The 19,315-nt window shown below is 38.4% G+C and overlaps 1 protein-coding gene across 1 annotated transcript in view; it reads right to left on the reverse strand.

Moving 5' to 3' along the window:
* Positions 1 to 5,074: 5,074 nt before the first annotated feature.
* Positions 5,075 to 19,315, reverse strand: part of DGKH (diacylglycerol kinase eta) — a 147,823-nt gene continuing 133,582 nt past the window's right edge. Inside the window, exons 26-31 of the mRNA XM_026034502.1 lie at positions 17,933 to 18,038; positions 16,428 to 16,520; positions 13,526 to 13,645; positions 13,047 to 13,155; positions 11,547 to 11,677; positions 5,075 to 5,653 (exon numbers count right to left, since the gene is read on the reverse strand). Coding sequence (XP_025890287.1) covers positions 5,564 to 5,653; positions 11,547 to 11,677; positions 13,047 to 13,155; positions 13,526 to 13,645; positions 16,428 to 16,520; positions 17,933 to 18,038 — 649 coding nt within the window. The 3' untranslated portion in view covers positions 5,075 to 5,563. The remainder of the gene's footprint in view (positions 5,654 to 11,546; positions 11,678 to 13,046; positions 13,156 to 13,525; positions 13,646 to 16,427; positions 16,521 to 17,932; positions 18,039 to 19,315) is intronic.

The raw sequence follows: 19,315 nt of genomic DNA on the forward strand, positions 1-19,315 counted from the left end.
AGCAATGCAGGAACATTAGCACAGACATAGCCTGTATTAATTAGGAATTACCCACCAGCTTCTTCTGCCCTTTGCTGATACAAGTGGCAGGTTAAATGAGCTCAAAATCCCAAAGCACTTGCATGGAAACTCTTTGTTTCAAGTAGGACAATGGTCTTCAATTATTTAGGAAGAGATTTCTATAATTCARCCATGTAAATATATTTGCTGTTGGCTGCTCGGAGGGTGGCAGCTCTTTAAGGATGCCAGCTAAATGCATTACAATTTGTCCCCAAGTACATTCAAGTCTGTAACTGCCAGATTGCCAGCATTTCCCTAGTCTGCCAAACTGAAAAAGCTTTTTTTTTTTTTTCTTTTTTAATAGACTATGAAGGGATGATATTTCAAGTTTAATCCCTTGCAGTGAGAAAACTTTTAACTCTTTTTTTTTCCCATTAAAAAAAAGATTGGAGGCAATCACTATTAATCCTACAGAGCTTAACAGGAGCTTTGCTATGAGTTCCAAATGGCTCCAGAAAAGGCTCAAGGAACTCTCCAGACGGTGTCCCAATGAAATATAGTTTCTAAGGAACAGACCAGGCTTCTCTATGGCAGAAATGAGTATTTCAAGTACACAAGCTAACCATTAACAGAGCAATTAAACCTAATGCAACAGTAGTAGAAAAGAACTAGAAATTCTTGTTTCCTTTTTTTTTGTACAAAAGATCAAGTTCTACACTATATTCTCTATATAAATACATGAATTTAYACAACCAGTGAGGATCTCCTATTGACAGTCACCAAATGATGCTTCAGCAATCCTCCCGACACTACTGTTTCTCTCTGAAGATGCAGCAGACAGATTTTACACCCTGCCCCAACTCCTGAGCTTCCTCAAGTCACCAAAACCTCCTCCTTTGCCTTAGGGCAGCAACAGAGCCGTGTCCAGGTCCTGCAGAAGTTACATCTTCRCAGATGGGATGAGCAGCATCAAACTTGACGATACGAAAACCATACCCCATAACACACAATCCATGCGAACAGAAWCAAGCAAAGAGCCTTTTAACATAATATAACACATCTGAGAGGTACTTCTGCCCTTGGGGTGGAAAAATAACAACCTCATGTAATCTTCTGTGGGTCTTCCTTACTCATACGTGAGCTGTGCGAGAGGGTTTCCTGGTTGTAAGCTAAATATATTGCTCCAGCTGGGTTATCCTCAACAACACATCACCTGAAACCTTAACTTTCACAAATACTTTTTTCCTTGCTAATTACAAATTACCAGAACTGTCAAACTCATATGCAAGAACTTAATACGTAGCAGCATAGCTGAAGAAGGGAGAAATAGGAGTAAACATTAGTAATGCAACTGGTAATGGGAAGCATTAAGCAAACRGGTTCTCTGCCACGTCCACTATGGAATTTATCTGTATGCAATATATTGTTTAAAAGTAAAACTTTTTCAAAAGTAATGCTACCATACTTCTGCTAATACTTTGTGTGTTAATTTTCTGTTATTTGTGTTATAATTTTCTGTTATTTGTGAAAAAGGTCTCCTGCTAATCTTCCAGGAAGGAAGACTAGATGTAGTGAAAAACACTGCTAATTTTACCCTTGAAAAAAGCTGTGTACATTATCAAGGCATTAAAATTTTTCATAAAGCAGCATCACTGAGTTTAATTACAAAGTAAAAATTTGCAGATAACCGATTTCTATATAGAAAACACTGAAAAACATAAAATTGTCCATTATATAAAAATCARTTCTTCTTGTTTGAGTTTTATGTTTCAGACTGAATTTCTTGGGGAAGGGATGAAGAAAGAATGAGGATTTCTATTATTTATGCTACCAGGGATATTTACTGTAGTCCTAAAGTAAAAAATACTGGATTGAGATAGTCCAGCAGGGGTTTTTGGTCACATTTTTTGGCTTTRCATTTTACTGTCCTCACATGAACTACTTCCCTTGGAGGAAAAAAAAAAGTTACATASCTACAAATGTAGCATAATACATAAGAAAATTGGTAGTTGCCATAACAGAAGAATTCTGATTTTGAACAAGTTTCTCCTTTAAGTTATTGCAAAAGTGAAAGAAAGAGTACAAGATTGCCTGGTTTTAACTCCATTTCTCAAAAGGAGGTGTTATGCATTATAAAGGTAGCACTTGTATCATCTTGAAACAGAGATTACTGGAACCACTGAACACTAGAAGTGGGGACAAAAATGTACCAAAAATGACAAAAACGAGGTATGCACTTGGCAACCTGCTATCCTTTTAAAACATGCATTTCTTCTCTGCCTCTCTCCAAAGTGCAAGGCCATTCATCTACATGAATCCCAATCACTTCAAAAAACACACTGCTTGCTCTGCATTCCTTTCACATATTTTAAGGAACAGACACTGCACATGCATGTTTAGGACATTAAGATTATGGATTTTCTTTTTCTTGCGCCAGTAAACTTTGTATGGTGGTTTTTGACTTGATGATTTTAGTATCTTGAATCAAGCTCCAAAATTCTGTTGGGACAACTATAACAAGGTTTCTGGAAGAGAACCCCTAACCACTTTTAGGGGGGCTGTTTACCTTTTTCTCTGTTGAGATATTTGGAGGTATGTTTTGCAATATTTCAGCCATTAGAATTATAATAAATTAAAGTCATTCCAAATGAAACCATGCAATCCTTAATTCTAGGAGCTGGGCCTTTTACAACAGGAAGAAAAAACAAATACTTGGAAATCCACAGTCACCATGAAACTGTACGACCGGGTTCAAAAAGCTTCCTTTAGAAAAGCCACATGACTAAATACAGTTACAACCCACAAAATATGTTGAGCCCCCTTGTCAAATGCATTTGGAGCTGAGATCCAATACTACTCTAAGGCATGGAGTTGCATAAATCTTGCTCTCCTGGGCACCTACTGAATGCAGCATGAATGATGTTTAAAATAGTCTCTTTTTTTTCCTACTTGCACATTTAAAACCCTCCTTTTGCTTGTAACAATCAGTTGAATTCTTTGGTGGTCGTTTAGAAAAACTGAACTGCACAGAGAGAGGCAACAAGTTGCCCTGTGCTGAGGTAATCTGAGGAGTGTCATTGCAAACAGCGTGGGGACGTTTCCCTGCCTAAGAGCATCTCCCAATTTCTAAATACACTTGGTGGAGGCCTCTGCTGCAATCACTGTGGGACCTTCAGGAACTGGGTTCTAGAGCCCAGCTTAATGCCTTACATGTAGCAAGACTGATATTTTTAGAGAGAATTTATCCTACAGTTGGGAACGTAAAGAAAGTCACAACGCTGCCACACATTCAAATGCAGTGTAGCCTACAGAGAAGCACGGAGATAAAAAAGAAATACAATCATGAAGGCTTGGCACATGCCATCTGAACACCATTAAGGGGGTCAATGTCAAGTACATTAAAAGAAAACAAGCTTTCCACTCTTTGCCTAATTTTCCACTGTTTGCATACGCTTTTAATACAACAGCATGGAAATAATGTCACTTTGGAAAATGGATCTGGGGGCAAAGCCCTGAAGGGTCTGACTGAAAATATAATATGTAAATATTATATTATAAATCTAATGGTACGTAGTCTTTTACTCCTGGTTTGTTTACCAGGGTGATCAGTTATGTCCACACGGCTGCCCGACTGGTCCCTGTATAGAAATGTCTCCTTTTTCTTGTCACAGAAGAAGGAGGGGAATAGTTTTGACTTCCCAAAAGTCATCCCCTCTCATATCCGTGAGAAAGGGAGGGCAAGACCTGGATACAGTACTTGACAGTGACCCCCTTTTAATCGGGGGTCAAAAAAGCTTTGGAGAAGAGAAGTGTTGCTCTACTGCCCACTAACAAAATAAATACATAGCAACATATCCTTTAACCTCTAGGAATTGACCAAGACACTTGGCAAAGTCGAGCTCCTCTTGCTAGAATGACCCAAGCTGAGGAGCAGCAGGGRCACACGGATTCTGCGCAAGTTCCTGGGTGCAACGTGGTGCAACGTCATCTCATCTCAGCCATTTAAACAGCTTTTAGTTTCTTAATCTCTAAAGATATGCAAAATATTTTTCTATATGCTACTACTTGTGAGAAATTAAGCAGAAATTCCATTATGAAGCTATGGTTTGCTTAGTAAACGGTAAGTAATCCTATAAACTCTGTTCTACTGCAATTTATAAACAAAGATGGTTTTCATTTTTTAACCAGTTTACACTCACGAGTTACTATCTTGTATGTGATTCATCTTTGCATGCATAGTGTAAAACCTCTGAGGTTGTTTTCTTTTAAATTTATATAATCTACCAGTGTCGGAGTATTGATAAGAAACAAATCGGTGCCTTTGCATGTATACATAGAAAATTTTAAATTAACAGTAAATTAGTAATGAACAAAAACTTACCCCACAAAAATCAAATTAGCTGCTACATTTTAAAACTCTTCTTATGCATTATAAATAAAATGAATTTATTTTGTCAAAAAAGAAAAAGTTGCATTAATCTTTTAACCTTCTTTCTGAACAACAGAATAAATAAAAGGATTAGTGCCTCAAAGTTCAAATATGCTACAGATGTTTAAGGTCACTAACTACATTAATGCACCATGAGAAATTCTTTATAATTTTCCATGCAGGAAGCCAATTGATATTTTTGTGAGGTACCAGTCTTTCAAAATTACTCATAAGTTAGTTACCTGATACACCTTCTGTACAYGGTATATTTAAAAATCTATCTGTACAACGTTTCATTCATATATAATGCATATAATCTGCTGCATATGGCACGAGTGCTACGTTTCCACACCCACACATCCTTTGCCGTAGAACACATTCAGGTAAAACACAACACTGAAGAATAGAAAAGTGCCYGAAAATGGGGTGGGGGGGAGAGAAAACAACAAAAAAAGGACACTCAAGTAGAAATAAATTAAATCTCATTCAAACTTATATAAAAGGTTGTTCAAGTGTTTAGGTATCAGGCGGGTCATGCAAGGGAACACCAGGCAGGCACACCATGCAGTCGGGCTCGCGTTCACGGCAGAGCAGGGCGCCGGGGCCGCTCCGTGGGGCCGGGCTCCCGTGTGGGGCCAGAATCCCACACTGGGGCCAGGATCCCACACTGGGCCCAACAGAGGCAGCTCCTGCTCCCCACGGGGCGGGCGCCTCCGTGGGGCGACGCTCGGCCCCACGCCGACATGCTGCTGCATTGCGAGGGGCGCGGGCTGCGCTGCACGGGAGCAAAGCACATCATTCCTTAGCTCCATTCCTCCAGGCAGTGCAGTTCACCACAACACCAAACGATTTACCCCGAGGTGCTTATCTGAACTGCTCGGGTTGGCACACCAAGCAAATATCTTCGTGGAACCTCCTCTTTTTTTAATTTTTTGGCACCAAACCTTTCATGCTCTTGCGATACGCTCTTCACCAGGCAGGAATTTGGAGATAGGAGCTTGTACAAACACGCCAGGGCTTTTTCTTCCAAAGAGTAAACTACAAGGAGAGCTAAGTGCCTGGAACAGCTTGGCTTCTCCAGCAACTTCCCCCCTCTCTCTCTCTCTCTCTCTGCAGGGAGAGCACCAGCGTTAACTACACGTCAGACACAGGGGTGTTCTTGCCGAGCTCCTTAATTCCCTGGAGAATTCGCTTCATATGGCCCACTTTCGTTATCCCCAGGTCCTACAGAAAATCAAAAACAAAAAACAAAAAAGGGAAAAAAAAGGAAGAAAGAAAGAGAGGAGAGCTTATTTACCAAAGAAATAAAGGGGCAATGATCACGATTTAGCTGTGTGAGGGATATCTAGAAATGTGCTTACTACAATTGGCTTAACATTAACTGGAAAAGGTTTTGAGATTCGGGAGCGCTATCRAGTATTTCCTAATAAGAAACTAGCTTGCAGCAAACAATGAACCTCCATCTGCCCTACGGAGAGAAAATTACTTACCTGCCATAACCACAACCCAGGGCACTGCCATATCTCTCAAAAACACATCTCGTGCTTGACTGCTAAAGCATAATGCTTTGCACAGTTTCTGGAGAAAAAGAACAATCTCCCCCTCCTCTCTAACACAGCAATCAGCAGCGTGGCAGCATGTGATGGATCAGAGCCCCTGTGCAGCAATGGCATCTTGATTTGTGGCCCTACGATGCCTATTTTCAGGAATGAGCACACACACCCCCAGCTCCTCAGCTGTAGTATCTACAGGCATGTAGGACAACTTCCCTTCAGAGAACAACAGAGAAGGTCAAGCATTTGGTTTTCATTCTGTAAAGGTAGGTCTCCTTACATGGGTGTGCTGGATGATGAGAGAGCTAAAAATGAAATGCTGGAAGACGTGATAGTCACATCCTACAGGAAAATAATTAAAAAATAAACATAATTGCAATTTTTTTATACCCACTATTAAGCAAATAATATCTGCCAAAATGTTTCTACGACTGGTTTCTGGGACCCATTTCGCTATGACTGAAAACAAACAACAGATTTTTACATCAAGCCTCTTTCAGCATTAGTAACAGCTTTAGCAGACTCTTTTTTCCCCCTATTTTTACTAGTCCAGTGACTGGAGAACAATAACAGGATCCCCAACTGCGCTTATGATCCCCAACTGCACTAACAAATTTTCATCTCGGTCCTCTGGAGCTCTCTTTCCTTTATCTGTATAAACCAGCCTTGAAAACCTCTTGAAAATCATTGGTTAATCTGTCATTTAGTTATTTGTAAAATAACCTTGTGTAAATACTTCGTGATTAATAAAAATGTTCACTGAAGTTCACTATCTATTCTTCTTAAATACAAACTTTTCTTTTAAATAGGAGAATTTGCCCTTACAAAGACATTGAAAGGAGGGAATGGATGACACAGCTTGAAGTAACTATATTCATAAAAAGTAAAATGTAAAGCCATATATAACATTCTTGACACGCTCTGCACAAAAAGGCCATATCTACCTTTCCACATCCACAGCAATCTCAGAAAATCTGTATATTACTTGAAGGTGTTGAGCATGCAATTCATCATGCAATTCTCCAAAGAAAGGATCAGTAAGATGAGCATGGATTCACTGTTTTGTTACAAATGAAGCACAGCACAGATGGATTAATTTTCAGGGAGCCAACTTTGGATTCTGGCTAGTGAAACATGGAAAAAACCTTCACTGCATCTTCAACAGAAAATCTAGCAATACTACAACTTGCGATCATCTCTTCCAGCAGTTTGGCACAAAGTTGTCAAAATTGAAGTGTTCGAGATGTCTTCATAAGAGGCCCAAAAGTAGACTTTAAGGACAACTTACTGCTGTTCATAAACCTATCTGAAAAGAATGTTTTCTTGTATTTCCACATCGCATCAATTTAGATTTTGTTGTGGCTAATGCAACAAAATGCTCTCTTTTAAAAGCATAATACAAATTTTAATACATCAACTTGCTTAATTTAAAACTCATCCAAYAATGAGAGCAAGTTTTATCATTATAGATATGAAATTGGAGATTTTTTTTTTTATTCTGAACGTAATTTTCCAATGAATTAAAATATGCACAACTCAAATATCCCAGTTGTCATCTGGCAGAAATTCCACATGGGGAAAAGCTGTAGGATCCTTTCCAAGCCACAAGAAGCCACACGTATTAAAGGTTAAGAACTGCTAATTCTTCAAAAGAAACGTTTTCCACGAGTAGAACTTCTGCTGGTTAGCAACAGAGCGAGGTATTGTTAGACCTCAAAAATCATTAAGGAAAGAATTATGTTACGAAATTTCCTGACAACTTGGCCACTTTTTCATCAACTTTTCCAGAGCCTCGCCAACACTGCCTGTTACAGAGGTGATTCAGTTTTGTTTCATTCTCATTCAAGTTACTGTAATTTCAGATCAAGACCCTAAACCTCAAGAACCCTACCTCAATTTTTCATTACATTCAGCCACATTTAAGAGAAAAAAAAACCCCGGGCCTGACAAAATAAAGTCTGAATTTTCATGCCTGGGTCATTTCCTCCAAACCAGTTGATCAAGAGTTGCACTTTCCTGATGCTAGAAGCTGCTGAGTGTGCCCAGTTTACTACTGATGCAGAAAGGTTTACAGAAATTCTCTCATCTTAAAGCAAAAGGATTGGCAACAGCAGCACCTCATGTATGAGTCACAAAAGGAAGATCTCCAAAAGTGCATGCATTAGTTACACCACGAGCTTTATAACCTGGCCCTATTTCATTGATATCAACTAACAAAAAATGATTTAATCAAAACATGATTTTAAAGGCAAAAGTCTGGCCAATTTTGAGCTGGAAAAGTCCCCTCACAGTCCCAGATAGGGTCTTAAAACTACAGGAACAGTGTTCCTTGTGTTTTCCCTTTCTCCCCATTCACTTTGATCTTGCTCCAGTAGCTGAGGCTCAAAACATTCTCAAAGAGAAAACAAGAGTTGGGCGCATAAAAAAATCCTTGAATAGGTTAAAAATATCCTTGAAATATCCTTGTATATTGTGTAAATACCCTTGAAACAGCTCTCGAGATCTTCAGCTACAATATATTTTGGTGATTAGGCCCCCAACCTCAGGCTTGCCCCACAGATTTTGTCAAAATCTAATGCTTTTCAACAATTTATATAAGTAGCCCTTAATATTAACACCTTTCAGATTAGAAATCATCCTGATTTGCACTGCCAGTGTCAAAAGATTTCATATATGTCTGAAGTGTAACAAATCTTACTCAAGATTTCTAAGTTCTTTTGAAAAAATCCTTCAGCAAAACACAGAGGCGAAATTCCAGAAGTCTTGCCATACATTTTAGCTGAACTCTCACTACTCATTAAAAGCTGTCAAGAGAAGTGGGAAACATTTCTGCAAAAAAACCTGCACGTCCACGGAGAGCTACCATGGAGAGCTCTATGAAACCTATTGCAGTTCTCATTATACTAAGTTCCAAGGCTAGGAACAASCTTGTCACTGCTAATTGACAGCACTGACTTCAGCAAAGTAAGAGTCTAGTTTTCAATTAGCTTACTTGTAAAAGAAGGCTAATTAAGAAAACAAAAATCAGGATGAGTCCCTGTCTCAGCTTCTACAGCACACCTTTTCCACACACAATTCACTGCTCATCCTTAGCTTGAGGAAAATAAAATCACATTAATGTCCAATGCTAGGGTGCCCTTAAAATCAGGCGGAGGAGTGTGGGGAAGGGTATTAGTGAGGGGGTGGATGAACAGGTCTCTGGTGCCAGGTGGARGCCGCTGCTGTGCACTAAACTAACTAGAAGACACCCAAGCAATGCAGAAATACAACTACTGGTGTCCAGCTCTTCAGTAAAGGTACTGATCTACTTCAGTGACGTGGGGAGAAGGAAAGGTTCATCAAATTCTTATTGCTACTGCTGTTCATCTCTATTTTTGACCACAGAAGGAAAGGTGGGCCCAGGGGGTCCAATTAAAATGGACAACTATTCTTCCCAGTGTAGATATGGAAGTTAATGGGAGTAAATCAATCACACATGACTTAAGAGGCTGTGAATCGATGACAAATGCCCTCAGCCTGTTAGGAAGCACAAAGGTGGCCCTGAAGGAGAGGCTACAGACAGACCACAGCTCAGCAAAGCCCTGAGGGCTCATCTGCTCATCCCAATAGCCAGGCGGAGGACAAATGAACAGGGCAGCTTGTGACACACTCCTCGTTTCCCAGGTACAACACCACACATCCTGACACCAATTCAGGTCAGCGGTCAGAAAAGCAGAGCCTGCCTGAGCCATCCTTAACTGGCTGCCTACAGAGATCCTGCCCTGCATGTAGTGAGCAGGGCGAGTGCTCAGCTCGACTATTTGGATTAGAGCACAACCCATCTCTGGCCAAAAGCCTGGCCGAGCTGCATGCAGCACTTTAAAACACGTATATATGCTTCCAGAGGACATCAGAGAGAGGGGATGGTGACAGCCTGTCTTGCTGTTGGCTCTATCCAAGACAAGCCTTTAGGAATTTGGGGATATCACCTTWGGGATGGTGCTTTATTTGCACTGATTCAGCACTTGTCTCAGCACCAGGGATAACAAGTTGATGAATACCCTGCTCCTGATAGTGGCTTGGCTTAAGAGCTGGTCTTCTGGGCATGCAGAAAAATTGCCACCTATCTATGCCCAGGGGCCTGGTTAAACAGTCWTTTTTTTTTTACCATTTATTTCAATAAATTTGTGATTTTTTTTTAAATTCTTACTCTTTTAGCAAAACAATGCACTGTGTGATGCTAAGTTTCCGATTTAAGTTTTTTAATTCTTCAATGTCTGTTCATAACAGGAATTTATACCATCTATTGACTGGAATGCTGCGGTAGTTTTTGTGTGGAGGTTTTTGTATGCTGTCCTGAAAGAAAAGCATTTATTATAAATGGAAAGAAGTTTATGTGAGCTAACACCAAAGAGTACATRATAATACACAACAGCTAAATACACTATACTGACCAGAGCTGCCTATATCGGCTACATGCCACTGTCACAGTCACACAATGCAAAGCATTTATGTTAAGCATTACATCCTTATAACCTCAGGATTTCAAACTGCATGAGAAATTTTAGGAAAAATKGCATATCCACATGAACATATTGCCTGTATCTGGAGACTACTGCACTGGGGCAATGACTTGCACTCTAAATGTAAATGTTTGCAATTTATACAATATCTCATTTCCTATCTTATGTGCTAAGAGTAGTTGCAAACATATTATCAAGAACTCATTACCACTGGGTTCCTGGAAAAAGTAATGTAATGAATCCCCAAAGATACAGTCTCTATTACATATAATGGACGCACTTAAGTGATTCCTGAAAAAGACCAGCAAAGCTCAGATAACAGCCTCAGACTTTCAGGTGAAATTTCTCCCTGCAAAACTCATTTCTTATCAATCTGACCTCAGAGGAAAAAAGTTTCAAACTCTGAGACAACCAGAAAGACAGAAGAAAGTGCTTTTTTTAAAAAAAGAAAAAAAAAAACTATGTAGCTAAAATCAGGCAGAGGTTTGTAATGGATGAAAAAAACTACTCAGAAAATCTGTTTTGACACACAAACACCAATGCCATATAGGTCCAATGCTGCAATTTATTAAGCTGTTTTTTTCTTTTTCACGCTACCTATCCAAGTGTCGTAGAGCACCTCAGTGAACTTTTAGCTGTGGCCTCTGCAGTATGTGTATTCCAGCATAATTTCCATCAAGCTGATAAACTGATCAACACTGATCCTGTTTAATGAGTCTAGGTGAGACAATGACTTTTTAAAGGTATTATGTTAATTTACACTGATGTCAGTAAGATATCAAAAAAGCCTTTTCCTGCGCCTTCTGCCCTAAGTTATAATGCTGTCATTCTATATCCAGTGCAAGAAAAGGAAATTTCTGACACCAAAGATATTCTGGGCTGCAAGTTCGAGTCAACATTTAAGAAATTCAGGCCAGAGGACAGCGCACATTGGTTTATTGCATGTTTGCACAGTGTAAGCCAAGCTACAAGCACATCACAAGTGCAGGGAAAGAAGAAAAGTTGGTTGTTGTTTTGTCAAAGAAAATGGTCAATAGCAGAAAAGTAGCACAAAGGAAATACCTTAAGATCTCGCCTTTCCAGATGTAAAAGCTCTGAGCCTCGGATGTCATGGCTGATGAAGATTTCTTTGTACTCTCCCAAACTGAGCAGATCCAGCCAAGCAGCAACTTCATCTGTGCCCCATTTTTGAACTACCAAAGTTAAGAGCAAAACCCCCTTAATTTCTACATGCTCAAATGCATTACAAGCAAAGGTTAGGCCAAAGAGAGTGGAAAACAGAGTAGAATTGCCGTGCTAGCAAAGGGAAGGGTTAGAAGTGTCATTTCCACACAAACTGACAATTTCCTTTTCACATGCAGGTTACAGGTTAGCAGTTAACATGAGAAAGTATCTAAACAAAGTTGGGGCTCTTTGCTTTGCAGCCATGCTTTCAGCTTTACTCCAGCTTCTTCAATAAAGCCTTTTAAATCTCATGTCACACAAATTCACATTAAAACATCTCAAGACAGTGATGCAAAAGCTCAAGTTGTCCTTCTTTATACCAATAATTTATTGGTAGTCATCCAGCAGGAGGAGATGCCTTCAAAAGCTTATTAACATGTAAAGTCAATATATAAACTACACCTCAGATATAGCAATGGCAGCAAGCAAGTCCATTTTTAATTGACATTTTCTAATATTCTCAATGCCACAGATATTCTTTAAGCTACTGTGTTACACAGGCCATTAATAAGCTCTCTGTGAAACAYTGTTCTCTAAGGTCAGTTGCCCACATTAGTCCAAGGAAGATCATGTTTTTTGAAAGACATTAGAATTATGCTATCAGTTGCTATCATTTTGCAACTCCATCCTATGCTAGCTAGATTCATGAAGAAATGAAATCCCAAGTCTGATCTGAAACCTAATCAACACCTGCAAGATTTTGCAGATTTCCACCTACTTCCCATTAAATGACCAAGATGTGGAAACAGTTTTAGGACCATGTGACCACTGATTAACTCTTGGATGTAAGATTAAGGAAGTAAGTTCACAGACAACAGTGGGAAGAGAGGAGAGTGGAGTTTGTTCAAGTTCTGCTAATAAAGAAAGCAGTACTGGCTATTGTGTCTTTTTGTTTGCTCTTACTAACCCTAAAACCCATCTACAATTTAAGAATAGCTGGTTAATTAAACCAGTGTGATAAACGCTATGGAACAGCTTCTCAAACTAACCTGAAAAACATGAGTTGGACCTTCCCAGGGAAACAATGTGTTTTTGTATAACTTGTGTTGCTCTGAGTTAATTAAATTTCATCACCAACTAAGACCCAGGCCACGCTTCCTAATGAAATGATTGTATAAAACTTTGCAGTATTTTTTTAAATTTATTTCAGTCTTGGGGTTAGCCTGAATCATGCTTTCTAAATATAGTGAAATAAATTTTCCTCCTAATGAAGACAACACCTTTGACAGGTCAGGATGTTACTTGTAGGTAGAGTACATACATCATCTCAGCTCTCACAAACACACAAAATCACGTTTCCCCCAAACGCTATTTTGCTTGCAATGTCAAAACACATACCAGGCTGAGGGCTGGTCTTATGCTTCTGGACTTTTTCTTTTTTAAACTTTGGCACTATGCGAAACACTGTACTCCTGTTGTTTCTCTTAGCATAATCCAGAGGAGGATCCTACATGAAAGGACAGACACAGTGACCTTTAGTTAACTGAAAGCAACAGGRCTAAATTCTGTACAACAAACAAAAACAAAGAGCTAAATCCTGATATGTTTCTTTGCAAAAGAAAAAATTGGTCTTAGACTTTCAGATTAACTATGGACTACTTCCTCATTTGTTTCTTTTATTAAATAACAACTAACTAGCTTTAAATTCATAAAAGGAAGAGAAAAAGCCCTAAGCTTAAAAAGCTTGCTCACAGCATAGAGGGACCCAGCATCATTACCGAAATGGCCTGCCCAGATTAGGAAGGATTCCAACTTACTTTCACCTATTAAAGAAAAATTAAGTTCAATCAGAAACAGGAAGTATTAATCAGACTCACCTCATCATCATTTGGTTGAAAAACATAATAAAGCCAAGGAATCTCAGCAAGTTTTCTCAACTCTGTTTCCACGCTGTGCAAAGCATCAGACAACAGCTCTTCATGGGGAGCTTCTAACTGCTATTTATACAGAAGTAGAAAATAATATTAGTAGTATTGTTAATCTGTAACATTTAACCTAGAGGTGTTGCTACCACAGAAAGATGCTTACTTTGCAGTCAATGTAAACAAATGCTGAAAASTGTTCTTTCCAAAGTAAATCTTCCTTTGAAGATGCAGCAAAACACTCTGATACTACATTTAGTCTGGTCCCAACCACAACGGGACGAATGATCCAGCTGAGAGTTTGGGTGCAGACCAGCTGGGCCTGGCTGTCAGTCACTGGCATCTGTCACCACACTCCTGACTCTTCACGTTACCAAAAGTTATCTGATTACATTGCTACCAGAACACAGCATTAGAAATGGCAATTTCCAGGAAAAAAGAGAGAAAAAAAAATCACTGAAAGAACAGCAGTGTGGGAAAAAGTATGTAAAAAAATTGGGAAGATGGTAATATGACAAAAGCCAAGTTACCATTTTCAGATTTCTTCATATATGGAGAGCTCTTTTCCAGTCATGGAGTAAGAMGTAGATCTTGTGCCTTACCCAAGATGCTAAATTCCCAAAGACCTCTGAATGATCCAGTGTCTGTGCTATCTCTTCTGAAAAGTGGTTGCAATTGCTGCCAGAGGGAGCCAATGTAAGAGAATCTTTAATTTTGGTGCTGGACGACGATTTTGATTCTGTTGGGTGGGTTTTGGTGATAAAGCTTCAACAGTTTGTATAAAACAACCTTTTTTTCAGAGGACAGACCGACTTTAGTAAGATTTACTACTTAGTATAGTAATATTTGAAATATAAACTCCTTCTTACTATAGCATTCATTTAGGGTAATTTGTCGTCCTAGCACATCTGGGAAAAGCTTCCTATTTCCAAAATGAAAATTATGACTATGAATGTTGCACAGTGAAAGTAAAGATTTTCTTCAGTTATTTCTCATTTCTCCCTTAATACATTGGAGATTCCAACACTGAAACTGTTTCACAGTRAAAAGGCTTTTAAAAGAGTAAAAATTGAAATGATGCATTTGGAAAATGTCTAGACAAAACACGGTAACGTTCCTCTTTTTTCAAAACTGTTTTCCAGCCATAACTATCTGGGATGCTACAGATGAGCTTCATTGTCCCATATAATTGTGCCACTGAAAACAGCCTTTACAGCTAAATCACCACTTGATGTCACTTAGCTGTTAGTCATATCTTACTGCAGGCTGCAGAAATCAGAGTCTCCTGTTATATATATTTAAATTTCTTTCATCTGCTTCAGAAGTGAAAATGGAAAGACTGAAACTGCTGGTAAACAGCAAGCAGAGAAAAGGCTTACCAAGCAGCATATGCAGTGAAGGCATCAACTCACAACTAAGAGGACATTTGGTTACAGAAGAGAAAGGGGAGAGACAAATGAAAAAGAAAGAAAAAGAAAATAAAGAGAGGAAGATTTTTTAAAAATGAATGGTTTTCTCTGTCAGAGAAATAATTTGGAGACCATATGGTGGCAGCAGCTGATAGCTCAAGGAAAACCTTACATTTCATATGTCTCTATTTTCATACGCTGAGGGACTAATGTGCATGTAGCTTAATTGTTTTATAAAATACATGCCCATAAATCTACCAGGGTGCCTTGTTTTTGTGACTTTAAACACACTTGTTATTAAAAAATGAGTTTTATGTAGACTCATGAAGACATCTGCACAGACTATAATGAGAAACAGAACAAATATGTAAGAATCAGAAGTGCAAAATAAATTAGGCTTTGGAGTCTGATTAAGGGACCAATTCAGTAAGTTTGTAAGTGGGTGTACAAAAGGGTAGGGTTTCAGTTGGAAGGTTTTCATGATAACATTATGTTCTGGACTCCTTGATAAGTCACTCTTGTCCTAGTATTGCAGCACCATCTCCAACCTTTTCTTCCAATTCTTCTTCCCAAGCTATCTTAAAATGAAAACATGTTTCTCTATTTTGATTCCCCATTAAACCTGAAATAAGAGATTAATAACTGCAGTCTAAAAAGAAAGGCAGATATTTTTCCTTTTTCTTGGATAAAATCATCTAATGAACAACATTCCTTTGAAAATTTTCATTCAAAATATATGATATGAGCCCAACCTGTGACTACTTTTATAGCTTAAGTAGTCATGAGCCTTCAGACTATATTAAGTTTTGGTTACTTTGGGATGGTCACTGGTTTAGAAAGGTACCTGAACCAACACCTTAAGTTTCACACAACTGAAAACAATCCCTTAGATACTAATTGGTAATTATAACCTACAAATCAACAGTAAGTTACTAATATGTTTACTTCTGAATCCAAAGAAATTGTAACTGTTCCTACTGAAGATATTTTTAATACCAAAACTGGGCCAGCACAGAAGAACTATCTTTCTTGTCTTCCTGATGTCACATGTAGGAATTTCTGGATACGTAGTGGAACATCAAATGCTCCCTTAAATGCCAAGCCTCCCGAAGACATTTATCTTTAAGACAGGCCTCCAGGACAGGCCTTGGTGAAACATCCACTGCAAGCTTACTTATTTCTCTCTATGGGCCACTGAAAAGGAGAGTCCAGGCAATGAGCTCCCAGACATCTGAAGTGAGGCAAGACGGYTGTCAACTTAAGAGAACAATTCATAACTCACTCCAATTCAAGCTACAAATGCAATGTAATAACCTCCGATTTGCCTTAGAGAACTGCAATAACATGCCAGAAATTCTGTGCTGATCTATTAAATCAGCAGCGTGTGCAAAGAATAAATCCCTTCTAGCATCAGTGAAGGAACAGAAACGAGTTTTGTGTCACCTTACCAAAGGAACTCTTCCTACGAGCAGAGATTCAGTTTCATTATGCAGAGCCTTCACGTTGACAGCTATCTCCATGGCAGTGTTTCTGGTAAGACTCTGGGGAATAAGGACAACAGTCGTTTGAAGGAATGCATGCTGGACTAGGAAAAATACTCTGGGCTTATAGTACATGGCAGAAGGACCCTCTAAGGACCCTCTCCTAAGAGTAATATGTAAATTTAGCTTTATATTGACAAGACAATCCACTCAAAGAAAAGACAACCACCAAAAAGCACAATTCACAAGCTGAAATCCATATTCACAAAAAAACTAGAATTGACTGTGTATAAGGATATCTCACCTACTTATCTGGGGACATAAATCCCTGTTTTAGTCTTTTGCAGCACTAAGACTGGAAAAGGAAAATGCACTGCTTATTGTCTGTTCTTCAACTCTGTTTGCTATAACCTGGGAAGATCCTGAAGATCAAGCGACCAAGATGAACCCTGAATATTTATGATGAGCAGGTATTTATGATGCAGCATTTCTGTAGGCCTCATTTAATAAAACTGCCTCCCTGAACTGCTCATGTTATCTTCAGCAGAAGTAAGCTGCTAGATGTATTTTAAGAAGAAAAGGTTAGTTACTCATACTGATGAACAACTAGGTAAACTTAGATTAGAAAAAACTATACAGACAGACTCTATAAGTAGATATAAACTTACTTTACCTATTGTTTTTGCTCTTTCCTGACCTGAGTTTGGTTCACTCATACACAGAGCCACGTCAGCATACTGCATTTAATTTAATAAGCACTAGTGCATCACTTTAGGATGAGCATCCCACGCTGTGTGGTCCTTCCACTTGCAGACACAGCAGGTTCTTGATTGCTCAGATGTGTCAGAGATGACAGACATACTCTTAAAAATCAGAAATTTTGCATTCTCACTGGTGTTCATACCCTACTCTAACCTCCAGCCTTAGAGCACATGGAGTGAATGCAGAGGGGCATCTTTTGCCTTCTCAGGCGACACACTGTCCGAGATCAAGAGAGGACTCTTGGACCTGTTCAGTACAAACACAGTTCTCCCAACTCCCATTCCTGGTATAATTAATACATTTCAGAATTACGGAGCATAATCTGTCAAATTCATCAGCTACAAAGTATTTTCATAAGCATCTGAAATACTGAGACTTCCTGCTKCTACACAAAGCAGTACCTTAAGATTTGGAAGTAACTTTCCCTTTATAACCATCTCCTTTTAACAGCAAAAAAATCGAGAGAAAATGGAGAAGATACAGCATCCATTCACCCATGTAGCATACTGACTTAAATTTGAGCATGAGTATGTGCATCTGGGAGTCTTGGTTATCAAAAACTTCAAGAATTATCAAAAACTTCAAGAACTTTCACCTTATTTGATGTAATTTGGTGTTCAGGGAGTACAGAATAGCTTCTGTTTCACAACCTTGGGCAAACAGATGGTACAGTTTATTTACTTATAAGGAAATCTCTGTTATTCCTTTACCTCAGGAAACCTTGGGTTGGCTTTATTTAATGCATGTGAGCATGCATTGACAGCATGAGCAAGCTCCTGTTCCAAGAGGCTGTGTACTTTTGCAGCTTCACAGATTCTATAAAAATACGAAAAAAGAAAAAGACATATCTTCCTGTATTTACAGAGCAGTTCTTAAAAGTATATACCATCAGGTGAGAATATATACAAAGATGTATTTCACAAAACACTCTGATGAGTCCTAGCTATAGCTCTTCATAATACGAGTTCAAATACAAGAGTCTCTTTTAGCAACAGAGCACCTCATATAAATGATATTCATAATAGAGAAGATTTATTACTGTTATGAAATACCAAAAAAGATTTATTTCTCTTAAAGCAAAATTACCATACAAGAATTTCACCAAAAATGTGGGGCTATTAATTCATGTAAACATCAGTGGAAAACTACTTTATTAAGATAACCTACACAAAGTTATTTAAGTAAAATTACACCTGTTACATACAGTGCATTATGAAAAGTTCCAAGAATTCTGCTGAAATCATCATTAAAATTGGCTGCAATAGTTTGAGATTATGAGAAGTCTAATTCTAAATGGACCTTTAGAACAGTAAAGTTTTTAAGGTCTTTTGGCTAAACATCATTTTGGGTAAAYTGTAACATAAATCACTCTTCCTTGCCTACTTAAGCCAACACCACGGTATAAACACAACATATAGTTCTTYGATTCTTTCCTTATATTGTCAGTGCTACTAAACGCACACTCCAAGAATTAATTTGGAGGCTTAAGATCATTTGTCATGATGGTGAACCGAATAGAAGCTTTATAAAATATTTTGATTTAAAAGATCTTTTCTTAAAAAGTGTTTTTTTCCTATGAAAATTAAAGCATCCTTAGTAAAAAAGAACACCTTGCATTTCAGGGACAATTATGTTCTTGAAGGAAGAAAGCTCTGCAATATTTTAAGAAAACTTTAAGGGTCAATGGAAAGTGTTCATCAATTTTTTTTTTTTTTTTTTTGGCAGATTAAATCTGGAATAGGAGAATATTTCAAATACTCAGAAAAAAACAACAACCATAACAAAACCAAGTAGCATCAAACACCTGAGATCCATCTGTTATAAGGAGCCATCAGCACTGTGGATGCCTATATCTGACCTAGTCATAAAGATTCCCATTATAAGCAACGGCGAGAAATAGGTGATTCTAGTGCACAGGCACCTCTTGTAAAGGGTACATCTAAAACAGATMAAATGCTTGGAGGATCTAGAAATATCTTGAAATATCTAGAAATATGAATGACTCTATGGGCAATCTGGCATTACTAGATCATATGAATACATCGACAGTGTTGACTTAAAAAGTTGACCACTAAGGTCTTCTCTTAGAATCA

Source organism: Nothoprocta perdicaria, unplaced genomic scaffold (genome assembly GCF_003342845.1).
Source record: "Nothoprocta perdicaria isolate Ctin4 unplaced genomic scaffold, notPer1 scaffold_145, whole genome shotgun sequence".
In the NCBI taxonomy this organism is placed as follows: Eukaryota; Metazoa; Chordata; class Aves; order Tinamiformes; family Tinamidae; genus Nothoprocta; species Nothoprocta perdicaria.